The sequence below is a fragment of the Alnus glutinosa genome, chromosome 8 (assembly GCF_958979055.1).
Source record: "Alnus glutinosa chromosome 8, dhAlnGlut1.1, whole genome shotgun sequence".
Classification (NCBI taxonomy): Eukaryota; Viridiplantae; Streptophyta; class Magnoliopsida; order Fagales; family Betulaceae; genus Alnus; species Alnus glutinosa.
The window spans coordinates 1,702,703-1,716,355 of NC_084893.1; the positions used below are offsets into that span (position 1 = coordinate 1,702,703).

A 13,653-nucleotide genomic window follows, 5' to 3' on the forward strand; every position below is an offset into this window, starting at 1 on the left:
TTCAAACTCTGAGGACAGGGGCATTTTCGGTGGTTTGAGTCCTAAAATATCACGTGCCGTGCACGTGATGTGTTTTCCATCCATTCTGACGAGAAGAGCTAACAGAGTGGCCATTTTGGGAGTCGTTGGCAGTTTGGGGGGCCAGAGTCGGAGTGTTGACAGTTTAGGGGGCTATCCGCAAAACGGGTGGTAATTTGGGGGGCTAAACTGTAATTTACCCATTAATTAATTATGTGGATTTTAACATTCACAAGTCACAAGCATTTTTTATAATCTATCGACTCAATATAGACAGTCCATTCACCTAATGTGAAATTAACTTTTTTTAAACTCGTTCGAAGTATTTTTATTTTTTATTTAGATTGCGTCATAAAATCTAATTTCCAAAAAGTATTTTCAAAATAGGGGATGAGTAGTAACACATGGAAACTTTTGTAGATAATAAAATTTCAACAGAATAATTTACAAACTTGTGAAGTTAAAGGATCATAAACACTCATAACATGGAAAACCTAAAAAGATTACTGCATCATAACTCTGAATTCTTCAAAACTAAGGGCACCATCTCCATTCAAATCAAACTGATTGATCATCACCCTGCACTCATCAACAGATTTTGACTCCCCCAATCTGCTGAGCATCCTTTTCAAACTCATGGGTGTGATAAACCCACACCCTTCCATATCATACATTGAAAAAGCCTCTCTCAAATCCTTCATCTTCTCTTCCTCTCCCCCTACTTCCATTAGCCCAACAAAATCCTCCAAACCCAAGAAACCATCTCCGTCGGAATCCAATGCCTCGACTGCAAACTTGGCCTCCTGCAAAAACACTTCTCCGCCGCCCATGAGACCCAGCCGATGCCCCAAGTCTGAGGCTGATATTTTCCCATCGCCATCTTCGTCGAAGCATTGGAAAACACGCTCAAAGTCTTCGCCTTTCTTCATTAAACTGCCGACAATAAGTTGGGTGATTGCTTGTTGTGAAAGACAGAGCAGTTTGCTCTCCTGGGTTGCTGCAGAACATTGTTGTAACCATGCTTATATACCCTCTGTGGCTGCGTGTCTCGGAAGGGGAGAACCATCCATGAACATGGGAAGAATTTGCTGTGAGTTTTCGATACATAGGAAGAAGTGTTCAAAATGAAGAAAGTATGTCCGTGTTAGTTGGAGCATCTATAGGGTATATAGCTGTGACAGTCATGAGAACAGTGTGGAAAGGATTAAAGGAATAGACGGAGAAGCGGACGAGAGAGTGGAAAATTCAACCGTCTAGAACAAGTTTAGAGGTCAACAAAAGCAGTTTTCTTTTTCTCTAAGCTCGATCATAATTGAGCTCAACTGGTATAACAGTAAACAAGAAAATGTCCATTTTTTTGTCACTATCGTAGTCTTGGTCTTGCACAAAGAGGTCAAAGCGGTTGGGATTTTCTTCGATCTTTCTGTCGTTTTTTTAAGGGAAAATTGTTAAATTAGTGCATGAAATTTGAGATTAACACAAATAATTCATTATGGTTTTTCAAGTGACAAATAACCCCTACGCGATATGTCGGCGAAATTATAAATTTACCCTTACAAAATTATATTAACAAAAAAATAAAAAATAAAAAAAATAAAGGGTTGATGTATGAGTGTGGTCAGCCACCCCAAGCCAGCTAGAAAGGGTGGCTGAACCACTTCTTTTTTTTTTTTTTTTTTTTGGTCTTTTTATAATTTTTAAGATTAAATTTATAATTTCACAATGATCCAGTCGGAAATGGTCAAAATTTGTACTTGGAGAGTTATTTATCATTCAAGCATGCATACCACAAGGAGTTATTTTACACTTCTTTTTATCACAGCCTCAAACCTTAGGGTCTAATTTAGCAATTTTTTTTTTTTTAAAAAAAAAAAAAAAGCTTTAGCAGAATTTGGATAACAAAACCAAAGCAAACATACGTGGGGTCCCTCTTATTTGATATAGCAATACAAAATTTATGAAGAAAAATTATATACACTTCACTTGTTATTTTTTGGGTTGAAAGAGTTATATTATATATCAACTAGTCGTTCATGAACAAGGAGACGAGCTTGTTAAAAATGAGATGATAATTACAGAATCTATAAAATCTAAAGTTACATTCAGATGTGAATGAAACCTTAAGATGCAACTCCATTTCTTTGAGCACTTTAATACAATAAATACATGGAATTTTAAACTCCCCATGGCACCAAAAAATAAAAAAAATAAAAAACAAAAGAGAACTTCATTGCAGTAAGAACTTGTGTAGGAGAAGAAGAAGCGATTTTTGGAAACTTCTCTTACTCTCAAAATTATGGCTAAGAACCAACGAGAGCTACAAAATAGCTTCAAAGTTTGTGAAGAGAAAAATCAAAAACAAATATAAAGAACAATTCCCCCATTTCAAGCATTCCACTCTCCCCTTTCTAATCTATTCGTACAATCAATATACAAAGAGGCGTTACCGCTACAAAACTAATTCACTTCTTGTTGGTTGATGTTCGTCACTGGAGACCCACTCCATAAATCCATGATATAATGATTATGTTTCTCTGATACATCTTCTTTGTGGTTGTTGCTGTCCAGATTTTACCAGAACAAGTATCTTGCTAAAAGGTCTTCTAAAAAATTGTGCAAGTGGTTTTTATCCTTCTATGCCATCACTTCGTTGCCACTGCATCAATATCAGACAAAATTCTGTCCATTTCCTCGAAATATGGCCAGCTCTTCTTGCTTTTGTTCCCACTCTTGGTCTCCTGTCACGAAAAAAAAAAAATACATGTTGAATAAACAAAATCAACCTCGACGTTTGGAGGGGGAGTGTTGCCATCACTAACAAGAGTTTGGCTTGTCTCCAGTGAAAAGATCACTAGAGATATTTCTGTACAAAAATAATCAGTGGAGACTACCCCCAGTAAAAGAAAAATAACTAGAATTTTTCTCCAATCCTGCAATCTCCCCCGTTTATTTTTGCACAGGAGATCTCCAGTGATTTTTTTACCGGAGGCAAGCCAAACTCCATTAACAAAAAGGCATGGAGAGCGCCAAGAGAGGAACTATCATGTTATATATGAAACATATATCTCATTTTGTGTTAGCATACGTTGAAAGTCATAAACGTATTTTTAATTTAAACGTCTTCAGAATTCTTAGTACGTAGGAGAAGCTAGAGACAAAATCTCATTAAGGTATAAATCCTAAATATCGCATGCTGACAAGTTTACGTTCAATCATCTTCCATCCAGTGAAAAATGAAAATGCCACCCAAACTTTCAACAACGAAAAGGAGGGTGAACAAACCTCGTATTTCTGAACCAGAGATGCCCAGCGAGATTTGCATTCCCCTGCACTTCGTGTGATCCCATCAGACAACAAGCTTCCAGATATCTCTTCCCAGAGGGCCATTCTCCCCTTCACAACTTGGAATCTGCTATTTAATTCCCCACGCAAATGAATTAGCTGCTTCACCTCCTCAGGTTTCCATTTATTCCGCTTCACAGGCTTGGAGGATATTGGCTGAGCATTTGACAATTCTAAGGACTCATCTTTACTACCTTCAATACCATCTTTCTCAACCTGCAACACTTCTTTTGAGCGTGCAACAAAACCATTGTTAGCTTTTGCCACTTTGTCAACATGCGACGATGATGCAATGAAAGCTTTCCAGAAGTCATCTGAATCCCCGGAATCAGATAAAAGTCCTTCTGCAGAGCTGGAACTTGAAGTTGTGGTGTCTTCCTCAGGTAGTAATCTTTCGAGTTCAGTACCTTCACCTGCATGGATGAATTGTGATGGGGGGAAAAATCAATGCTGGAGATCAAAATATTATAAGAGAACAAATATTTACTTGGAGGATCATACGGTCATAATGACAAAACAACTTAGCATCCCAATGATAACTGCCCGGAATTAAGGGAAGAAAAAAAAATAAGAAAAAAAAGGTTTTACAATTTTACCACAAAGATAGAGAACAAATGCATTCCACAGCGATGACACTAGCACCCATCACAAATTCTTACTCCCAATGAGAATTACCAGCTTTTTGTGTGGAAATGTTAAAAAGCAAGGTCTGCAATTAACTACAGTTACATGGTAGATAGTTCCAGTGGCAGGCAGCACAGAGATAACCGCATCAAATCATAGGTTAGTGTAATACAGTTGAGACCATGCTGTTTCAGTATTATAGTTCATGGGCCAAATGGTTAAACTGCCAGAATAGCTAACCAGCCAAGCTCCTCAGAGCTATGGCTTTGATGCAACCAGGATTAAGGTTATTGTATCAAACAAACATAATTTCAAGTACTTTCTAAAATTTATACAATACTAATATTTTCCAATCAATCTAAAACTATTAGGGCTCGTTTGGGTGTGCGATTTTTTGAAAAATTGTGAATACCGAGAGAATTTGTTTTTTGAAATTATGTTTTGATAGATTAGAAAACCTGAGATAAAATTATAAAAAGTAGGATAAAATCTGAGTAGAATTTGATATTTTAAAAACAGTATTTGAAAAATATTTTTAAAAAATTCTCACCCAAACATGCCCTTAAATTCATATTATGGATGTATATCTTAAGTATGCATGCACGTACTTATGTATGTAATGTGGACAATACACTGGTATGAACAATAATTCTGCTAAAAAAAAATATATAATGGAAAGTTCTGGGTTTGAAAACATAAATAACATATGAAACCCCACAGAGAAGAGACACAACTTTTGTGGATTAAGATAAGTGACTGCATCATTTTGGAGTGGAGCTCATTAAATCATGGCTATTAATTTAGTGGGTTACGTAACTGCATCCCCCAAGCAGTGACGCTATTAGTAACCATTACACAGCATGCAAGGATTCTCACATGTTTATATACAATCACACATGGACATGCACATGCAAACACCAACACGTGTGTGTGACAAACACAGAGAGAGAGAGAGAGAGAGAGAGAGAGAACCTTCCAAATTTTGTTGTGAAGGTTTCACGGAATGTCTAATGGTTATGTCTTCTTCTGCATTTGTCCTATCGGACTGATTTTCTTTTGGATGTCCATCAACTACTTTTCTCAATGCTGATATCCCAAAACCAACATGAGACTTGCCAGAGAGCCTTTCATTCAGCTCATCGGTGAGAACTGCTGAAGGGTTCTCCACAGCAATGGCAATGACTTCAGGTCTTTTACCACTGTATTTCCTTACCATCTTCCTCAATACCTCAGCCACAGTTCTTTCCATGTGAGCTAGAGGACAATTCACAGGAAGACTCGAAAGTGCAGCATGAGCAGCTTTATGGAGTGCATCTAAGAGCTTCCCTTTGTCAAGCCATAAGCATCTTGTAGTGATTCTTACCTTCCCTTTCAAGCTATTTTCACTCAGGCCATCTACATTTTGAGGGCGTAAAATTTCCATACTGCAAAAGAGAGCTATCAGGATGTGATTATCCAGATGATAATGATACTGAACTTTATCGCAATATCCAAAAGGTATACCTGATCACTATAATGCCATCTGATGCAATTCTTTGTCTCTCATCAATGCAAAGTTCTGTTGATGTACCAAAGGCTTTATCACCATCATTATACATCAACTGCAGTAGAAGCCTCGACTTATAAGCATGTTCTTGACAAAATTATCATAATAAACGAAAAACCCTTGAGGATCACCAACCTGCAAATTCTCTTTCCCTAGGGAAGTGAAACCACTAGAAAGAACTCTTCTGTTTCTCAAATGAGAGACCCCAAGCATCTCCCCATTCTTTATAACCTGGTATAATTAAGTGAATCATATTAAATATTTTCATAATATTGTATCCTTAGCAACATGAAATGTGTATATTGTAAAACTAAACAAATCCTAACCAATACCATGTATCTTAGTAGGCATGTCGTGCACCAAAGTGATTAGACAAAACAAGTTTCTTTTCCCACATTGATGTGATATTATCACATGGGGAGGGACATGTTGACCCACATTAAAGTCATGTACTAAAAATGGAGTTCTAAATCCTAATTTTCCCATTCCTTTGTCTTGTGGGTTTCATAGGATTTACAGACATATAGCCATTTCCAGCTACATTGAAGCTGCTGCATATCTGTGACTTCCAGTGAGAAAAGGCACAAGCAAAGGGGTATCTTTTATCAATATAACAGATGACAAAAGGTCACCGCAAACTAAAACCTATTGGGCCAACAAAGAGCCAAACTGCATGTTTTTCCCCTCCCAGCCAGAGGCCCATTGGAGTGTGACAAAGCTCCCAACTTAGAACAAAAGGCACACAAAAATCATGTTCACATCCATGATATTAAGCTCTCAAGTATTGGTTGCACGAGAGAAACACTCCATGTCACTAAAACCAATAACTTAACCTCCTTGATCTTGATGAAACCAAGATTAAGCTTGGTTGAACATGATCCTCAACCTAGCAAAAAATGAGTAGATAATTCATGCTAGCAGAAAAGCCATTGCCCCAGCTCAAGTTCCAGTTTCATTCCAAGTGTTTACATAGAGAAGATTAAATGCACTCTCATCATATTGGAAGCCTGATACATTAAGATGCTAACTTGTCATAGTTCTCACACTTTTTCATCATGTTAAGCAACTAATCTCTTGACTGGACATAAAAACATTATAATAAAGAACATTGACTTACACAACTGTGTCGGATACCAGTTGATCTTCCAAGCAATTCATGCTCTTTCAGAAACAAGAGTTCTCCGTGTATGGGCAAAAAATGTTGTGGCTTCACAATTTGAAGTACTTCTTCCTGCAGAAATGTGTATTATATCTAATTGGTTTCTCGTCATAAGTATATAAGACACAAAAGAATAAGAAAGATGTGTCTCGCTTATGTGTAAAGGGAAATACATTTGCACATATATGATGCCTGATTAGATCTTACCCATGGGACATAAAATTAACATGCATCTGATTCTCATTACAATTTATTCCTCGTAAAATGAAAAATAGATAACCATTTCACATTTTAGGGGAACTCTATAGATCCCATGATTGATGTGATGATGCCATGAAAATTAGATATTCGATTTTTTCTATAATTAGAAACACAAAAAATGTTTAAGAAGATGAGGAAATGATAAAGTATACTAATGTAGGAATATCCAAATTTGAAGAAACGGCAACAAAACTTACCAATTCTCCACGATGCGCATGACCAGATGTATGCAGGCCCTCATTCTTACCCATTACAATGGAAGATCCAATCTCTGATAACCGGTTTAACATTTTCATCACTCGAGATTCATTGCCAGGGATTACCTACTCACAGGAGTCACAATTTGAACATAGTCAACATGGTCAATAAAATTCATTGTTGTATGCATAACACTTCTTTTAAACATTTTCCTCAAGTGGTCTGTGCAAAATGTTTGGTACTTTTAAACACTTACTGGCCTATCAATTAACCACTAAAGAACTTAAATTGATAAAGTGTTATGAGATTGGACAACTGATAGAAACCAAAGAAGAAACACCTTTAAGTCACTATTTTTCAATAAATAACTAAACATAAATAGAATGAAACAAAAATAATATTTGGTTTTAAATAACTGCATATTGTACAAATCTTATTACCTTAGCTGAGTACAAGATTACATCTTCCTTGCTCAGTTTGAGAGAATGGCTACTTCCATATGATGCAAGATTTAGGGCAGCACGTGGTTCTGCCTGACACAATAAGATACATAGTCATGTGCCAGTAAAATTGATCCAAAAGAAATAATGCCGTCTATAGACTAGGCAGCCACCAAGGGCATCCAAAATAGCTTACTTGAGAGCCAGTCGTGACAATTAACAAATCCTTTGGAGCGTAGGCATCAATATCCTCAACTTTCACCTATTACATTAGAATGAGTGCAGAACCAAAAATAAAAAATCAAGAGATGGATGGAAAATTTATAAATAAAAGGAGCAATATGAACAATGCCATCATTAATTTAGAATCATAAATGATGATTAAAATTAGCAGACACAGATTTATATATCAAACAAGAAGCAATACAAGGAACAAAATACAGGTATATTTAGAAAGCCTAACAGATGCATCAGCTTGAGTTGGGGCCGATTAACAACAACTTTTAACATTAATTTCAAGATGACAATCCAAAGGGTCAACCTACATATATTAAATACGGTGTATTGGCAAGATTCTGCTACAATATTGACTTTATACTCATATATCTTGTCAATATTGTTCTTTCCCCATTATTAGAGAAAAAGACTTGAACTGAAACTTTGTTGAAAGAAGTTACGGATCCAGTGTGTAATAGTCATCAATCACGAGGCTGTTACACTTCCAAACCTATATGACTTGTCTTTTTAACAACTCAACTAAGCCTTAAATGCAACTAATTGGGTTGGTTCATGTTAATAAGATGTGACTAAAGGTTTACATTGCTTGTCAACCTACAGCAAGGCCTCCTTTATTTGATCTGGGAATGGCCTTGGAAAAAGGATATAACAATAAAAAATGACATAGGCAGACTTCAATGTACGTAGGTAGACTTAAATTTTGAAATCCAACCTGCTGGATTGAACCAGAGCCCTAAGGATGTCTCTGTGAACAGGAATTACGAAGTAGACACTGACAACAGTAGTACTCTTTAATTAGTGGTGATTTAGTCAACAAGTTATACAATATTTCATCAATTAATCCCTATCTTAGTAAGCAATCTGAATGCAGTAAAAGGGTAAAGAAGTATTCATATAGACAACCACAACCACATTTCACTGAGATTCAGGGTTGAGTTGAGATGTTCTTCCCTTTAAGTGTAACACTATATAAAAACCTCTAAGCATAAGAATTAAGGTGTAGGCACAATTAGAAAAGGCTAAGGGGCAGATACAGTCTTATAAGTGGTATTACCAAAGTTGATGGATCAATAGGTGCCTTTCCATCCTTCCAAGCTGCATCCAGATATGTTCTTAAGGACATGCCAACAAATACCTATTACAAATCATAATATGACAAATTCTAAGACACATAATCTCTCTTGGAAACAAAAAAAGAAAAATGAAGATTTCTCATCTTTGTTTTGCTGAAGACCTAATTTTCTGTAAAGGCACATAGAAAGAGGTACAACTGCATGACATCAGAGGAACTGGGGAAACAAACCAATTTTCTGCCAGTTAAATCAGCAGCAGCTTTTATACTTCCAAGGCGGTGTATATTTGATGCAAACTGAGTTGTAATAACCCTTCCTTTAGCTGCTGAAATTTGCCTCAACAATGCATCTGCCACTACAGATTCACTAATTGTCCTTCCAGGTGAGAGAATATTTGTTGAGTCACTCATCATCTGCAAAGTAACGCACATTAATTGCTCTCTTTTTTTTTTTCCTTTTTTTAATTTGCTTCTATTCTCTGTGAACACTTTGAATAATGCTGTTATTGAAATGGCATTTTAACTATAACCACATTACCACAATATATTGAGTCACAAAGAGAACATGGATTAATCAAACAGAAAAGACTGACAAAGATAAGGGCATGACAATGGACTCGAGTAAAAACAAGAAGTAGACAGCAAAAGACACCATTCTGAACCCTCCAACTTCAAGATTGTAATTGAAGAGAGAATTGAGACATATAGTACAATTTCTAAAATAAAGAAAAGTGACTAAGCCATAATTTTTTTTTTTTTTGGTTTCTTTTAGAAAAGCCTCTCCAGATAGAAGGTTGCCATAAAAGCCTCATATAAACCAAATCAGGCACTAGCATTATATCAGGATTCAAAAATATGACTCAGCTGAGAGCATTGACAATATGAAATTCCTTCTCTTGATTTTACTTTCAGAACAGACACATAGAACCCATATTCTGTGTTTTGGTTCCAGTGAACCGCTACCTCTCCCCCAAAGTTAAACTTGATGTTTCCTTTTGTATGCACTGTATCAACATACAAATACAATAAAAGATCCGGGTGACTTACCAATGTCACTCCTTCTTTTGAAAGTTCCTCCAAAGCTTCACGATCAAAAACTTTACCGTCTAATGGTGTTTCGTCAATCTGTTGAAATATACTTTATACAACTTGAGAATGAAAGTAACGGAGAGGAAAAATGCACAGACAAGTTAATCTTACCTTCCAGTCCCCAGTATGAAGAATCGTACCATCAGCACAGCGAAGAACTAATCCACAACAATCAGGAATAGAATGGGTGACCGTGATAGGCTCTATTTCAAATGGACCAGCCATAAACTTCCTCCTCGTTCGAAATAGCTTAAGTCTAGATGGAAGAAAAATCCCATTCTCCTTTAGACGCTTTTTAATAAGCTGTTGAAAAGGAAAGGCTATTACCTTAATGTACCAAGACGAAAATAAACAAAATCTACAGAATTAAAAGGTACAACAAGAAAAAGTTTCACAAACACACTTACACTCACTCATATAGAAACGTCAACAATAACAGAAAGGGTATTGGTGGGATTTGTGTGGGTGGGGGGGAGGGGAAAAGAGTTACTAACCTAATATTGACATTAAGCAAACACTAATACTAATTTGCGCTACTTCCTATTAGGAATGTCATTATTGGCTGATGTGGAAACTTTTTGAAAAGCAATTCGTATCATAAAATTTATACACTTGTGACCATGTTTATATTTTTTTTTTTATAAGTAAACACAAATTTATTAAAAAATAGCAAGGCGCAACCTCCATATAATTGTATGAAATTAAATCCCTAGACAAGTACCTCCATCGTGAAGGAAGACGCAAATATTGGCGTACGAGAATCCAAAGCTGGTATTACCTGTTTAGGGAGCAACGGAACCATTAAAAACAATGTAACAGCAGAAACGCATAAAGAATAAAATACTTAAACTTCCCAGAAGAATCCTAATTCAACTTTAAAAATATATATATAAAAAAAAAAAAAAAAAGAGCAGGAAATATAGTTATCTTTTTCAGATTTTTTCTTTTGTTTAATAACTTGAGATTAGTATCAATGGAAAAGGGTGATTACAGGGCAATACATAGAAAATCAAGCATATCGCACACAGCTTTACGTGTGGCTATTATCTTACAAAGGTGCATCATTTCACCAAGGCAGGCACCAACAATGGAAGCTATATGGAGTTTGGTTGGCAATGAAAAAAGAGAAAATCAAGCATATGGCAAACTGTTGTTTTTTGGATGAATAAATTTTTCATTCTACACAGAATACAAAGTCACTCCAGAAAGAAAACCCACTGGATCACAAGTTGCTCAGCAACTAACAAAAACAACAAAGCATGACTATTTGCAATCTACTGAGAAAAGCCTAAACAACGAGACATAAACTACGCAACATACCAAACGTATCCTTAAAGCTTGATGATAATGACGTCCCAACTAGCCAATGTCAATGAATCTGGGGCCTACACCTTCAACAAGACACAGGCCCCAGACCAGCAATTAAACAATGACATTGACTAATAGTTGTCAAAGTCTTCGGTGCAGCTAATTAAAAGGCCCACACTACATGCCATCAGCTAAGGCACCAATGTTCCCCCTTCATTAAGATGAGAGTGGCAATCCAGTGACCCTCTCAATTCACCAATGATAGAACATGAGGGACAAATTGGCTTTATGCCCCATTACAAACTCTTCACTTCAGACACTCAGATAAACAAGTTAACAGACTTAACAGGATAAACAACCAAGATTCATCAGTATTCAGCCAAAATATCATTTCCAAGAAGCAGGAGGTTCTTTTTAGATGGATAAGCAGGATGCAACTTTACCCAAGGCAACGCACCAATGTGATCTTCATGACCATGTGTTATAACTACTGCTTCAATTTTGTGACTCCATCTTTTGATAAATGTGGTATCGGGAATAATTTTTTGGACTCCAAGCTCATCACTGAAATGCAAGTTAAGACATTTAATGCAAGGTCAATCCCTTAAGCTAGGTGTTTGATGAAGCATAATTAGAAAAAGTATCAATGGAAAATACGAAAACTACTGCAAAAATGAAAACTAAATCCTCCATGTAAAAAGTTCTGTTTCAATAGATGTAGTAAAAAGGAGGGGATTTATTCGCCAATTTAGATTAAAATATGAAATTTGTTAGATTCTTTAAGAAACAACAAAATCTATGACAGGATAACTAGTTTTTTAAGGGGCGAAACATCCATTAGAAGCAAAATCTTGACTTAGAAAAAAAGAATGTAGTAATCACCAAAAAAACAATTCTTCATGAATTAAAACTACAGCAAACTAGTGTCGGAAGACTTACTCTGGAAACATGACACCAGCATCAATAAGAATATAGCGATCATAATTTCCAACAAGCATGCAATTCATCCCAATTTCACCCAGGCCACCAATTGGAAGGACACGAAGGGGTGGACCATCAGACCCTTCATAAAATTCTTCCATCTTGCGCTGAACCGAGTCTTCCATGCTTTTCTTTGGCCCTTCCTTTCTTCCCATTCTCTTACGCGGTAATTTAGATCCACCAGTACCTAAGATGTGAAGAAACAGCATAAAACCAAAGAAATGCAGCTCTTGATGATAACCCAATATAGCAATTATGGGAACCAAAAACAGCAATTCTAAATATTATTCTTCATGTCAGATTTAACATCTACACAAATATGCAACCACATACAGGTGAAAGAAAGAGGAAACAAAACTAACCCAGAATTCCAATTCAAAAATACAACAAAGTTGTATGCATTAAAAGCCAACGACATGGTAAATGGAGCTTTTCCATCAAATTGCTTGGCACTCTGTTTATTGCTAAGAAAATGTTCAATACAACAACTAAATATCGAAGCTTATAGTTATCAACTAATATCTCAACTCACCCAAAACAAGCACAAATTCTGTATTTTTTTTTTTATGTAAAACTCAATCCTCCTCCCCCAACCCCCACAAATATATATATATATATATATATGCCATTTTCTTCGCTTTTTCATATCTCTCATCTTCTCAGCAACCAAACATCACCGTTTTAATAACTAACAAAAACAAAAACAGTAAATTTGAAGCATGGTCTACCTATGCTAGTTTGAGAACCAAGAGAGCACGAAACGGAACGTTTTCTCGTAGGGTTCGGCCGGCACAAAGGGCTATACGGACATAGCGAAAGAGCACCGAAAGCAGCCATTCTCGGCCTCTGGGAGATAGCGAAACCCTCCGGAAACGCCGAGTGCATGTGTTCCGGGAGAAGGTTTCGGAGCTCCGAAACGGCGAGACGAAACCCTAGAGATGTTGTAGTTGGAGTTTAGGGTTTAGAGGCTGCTTGTGCTTGGAGCGGGAAATGGAAGAGTGTGTGTGTGTGTGAGGATTTTTGTAAGGTTGAGAAATATCTTTCTGATTATTATCATTTTTTCCCGGAAGAAGACAACACGTGCGTGCCGAAATATTTTCCCCACCCACGTGTGGAGAATCGGATACAAACGCTGTGTCGTTTACGAATGACATGTCGTTTCCCGAAAATGTCGCAAAACCGATAACCTTAGAGCATTTTCATGCTACAAAAATAAGCTTTTCGTACTGAATAATGGCCGACCTGTTTTAAGAGGCTTTATATTTTTATATATATTTTTTTTTAATTGGTTGAAGTGTAAACACTTAAACATATAACGAATCTAACAAATAAGTGTGAAGAATAATATTACTCTTTTACGTTAAGTGGTAAGAAGAGA

At 36.4% G+C, this 13,653-nt stretch overlaps 2 protein-coding genes across 3 annotated transcripts; both read right to left on the reverse strand.

Moving 5' to 3' along the window:
- Window positions 1-380: 380 nt before the first annotated feature.
- On the reverse strand, window positions 381-1,150 carry LOC133875460 (putative calcium-binding protein CML19). Its single transcript, XM_062313606.1, has one exon. It carries the CDS (start codon window positions 945-947, stop codon window positions 522-524), a length of 426 nt encoding a protein of 141 aa, XP_062169590.1. The 5' UTR covers window positions 948-1,150; the 3' UTR covers window positions 381-521.
- Window positions 1,151-2,248: 1,098 nt separating this feature from the next.
- On the reverse strand, window positions 2,249-13,282 carry LOC133875592 (ribonuclease J). Of its 2 annotated transcripts, XM_062313767.1 has the most exons (17): window positions 13,004-13,282; window positions 12,234-12,462; window positions 11,738-11,858; window positions 10,708-10,764; window positions 10,098-10,289; window positions 9,945-10,022; window positions 9,129-9,311; window positions 8,880-8,960; window positions 7,785-7,850; window positions 7,589-7,681; window positions 7,148-7,273; window positions 6,648-6,761; window positions 5,666-5,761; window positions 5,488-5,585; window positions 4,957-5,408; window positions 3,301-3,773; window positions 2,249-2,756 (listed from the first exon to the last, which is right to left on the reverse strand). In XM_062313767.1, the coding sequence occupies exons 1-17, from the start codon at window positions 13,158-13,160 to the stop codon at window positions 2,661-2,663; spliced, it is 2,712 nt and encodes a 903-aa protein (XP_062169751.1). In that variant the 5' UTR covers window positions 13,161-13,282; the 3' UTR covers window positions 2,249-2,660. The 2 variants fall into 2 exon arrangements, with proteins under 2 accessions (XP_062169751.1, XP_062169752.1); XM_062313768.1 differs by lacking the exon at window positions 13,004-13,282 and having other exon boundaries at window positions 11,752-11,858; window positions 12,234-12,374.
- Between the last annotated feature and the right edge of the window lie 371 nt (window positions 13,283-13,653).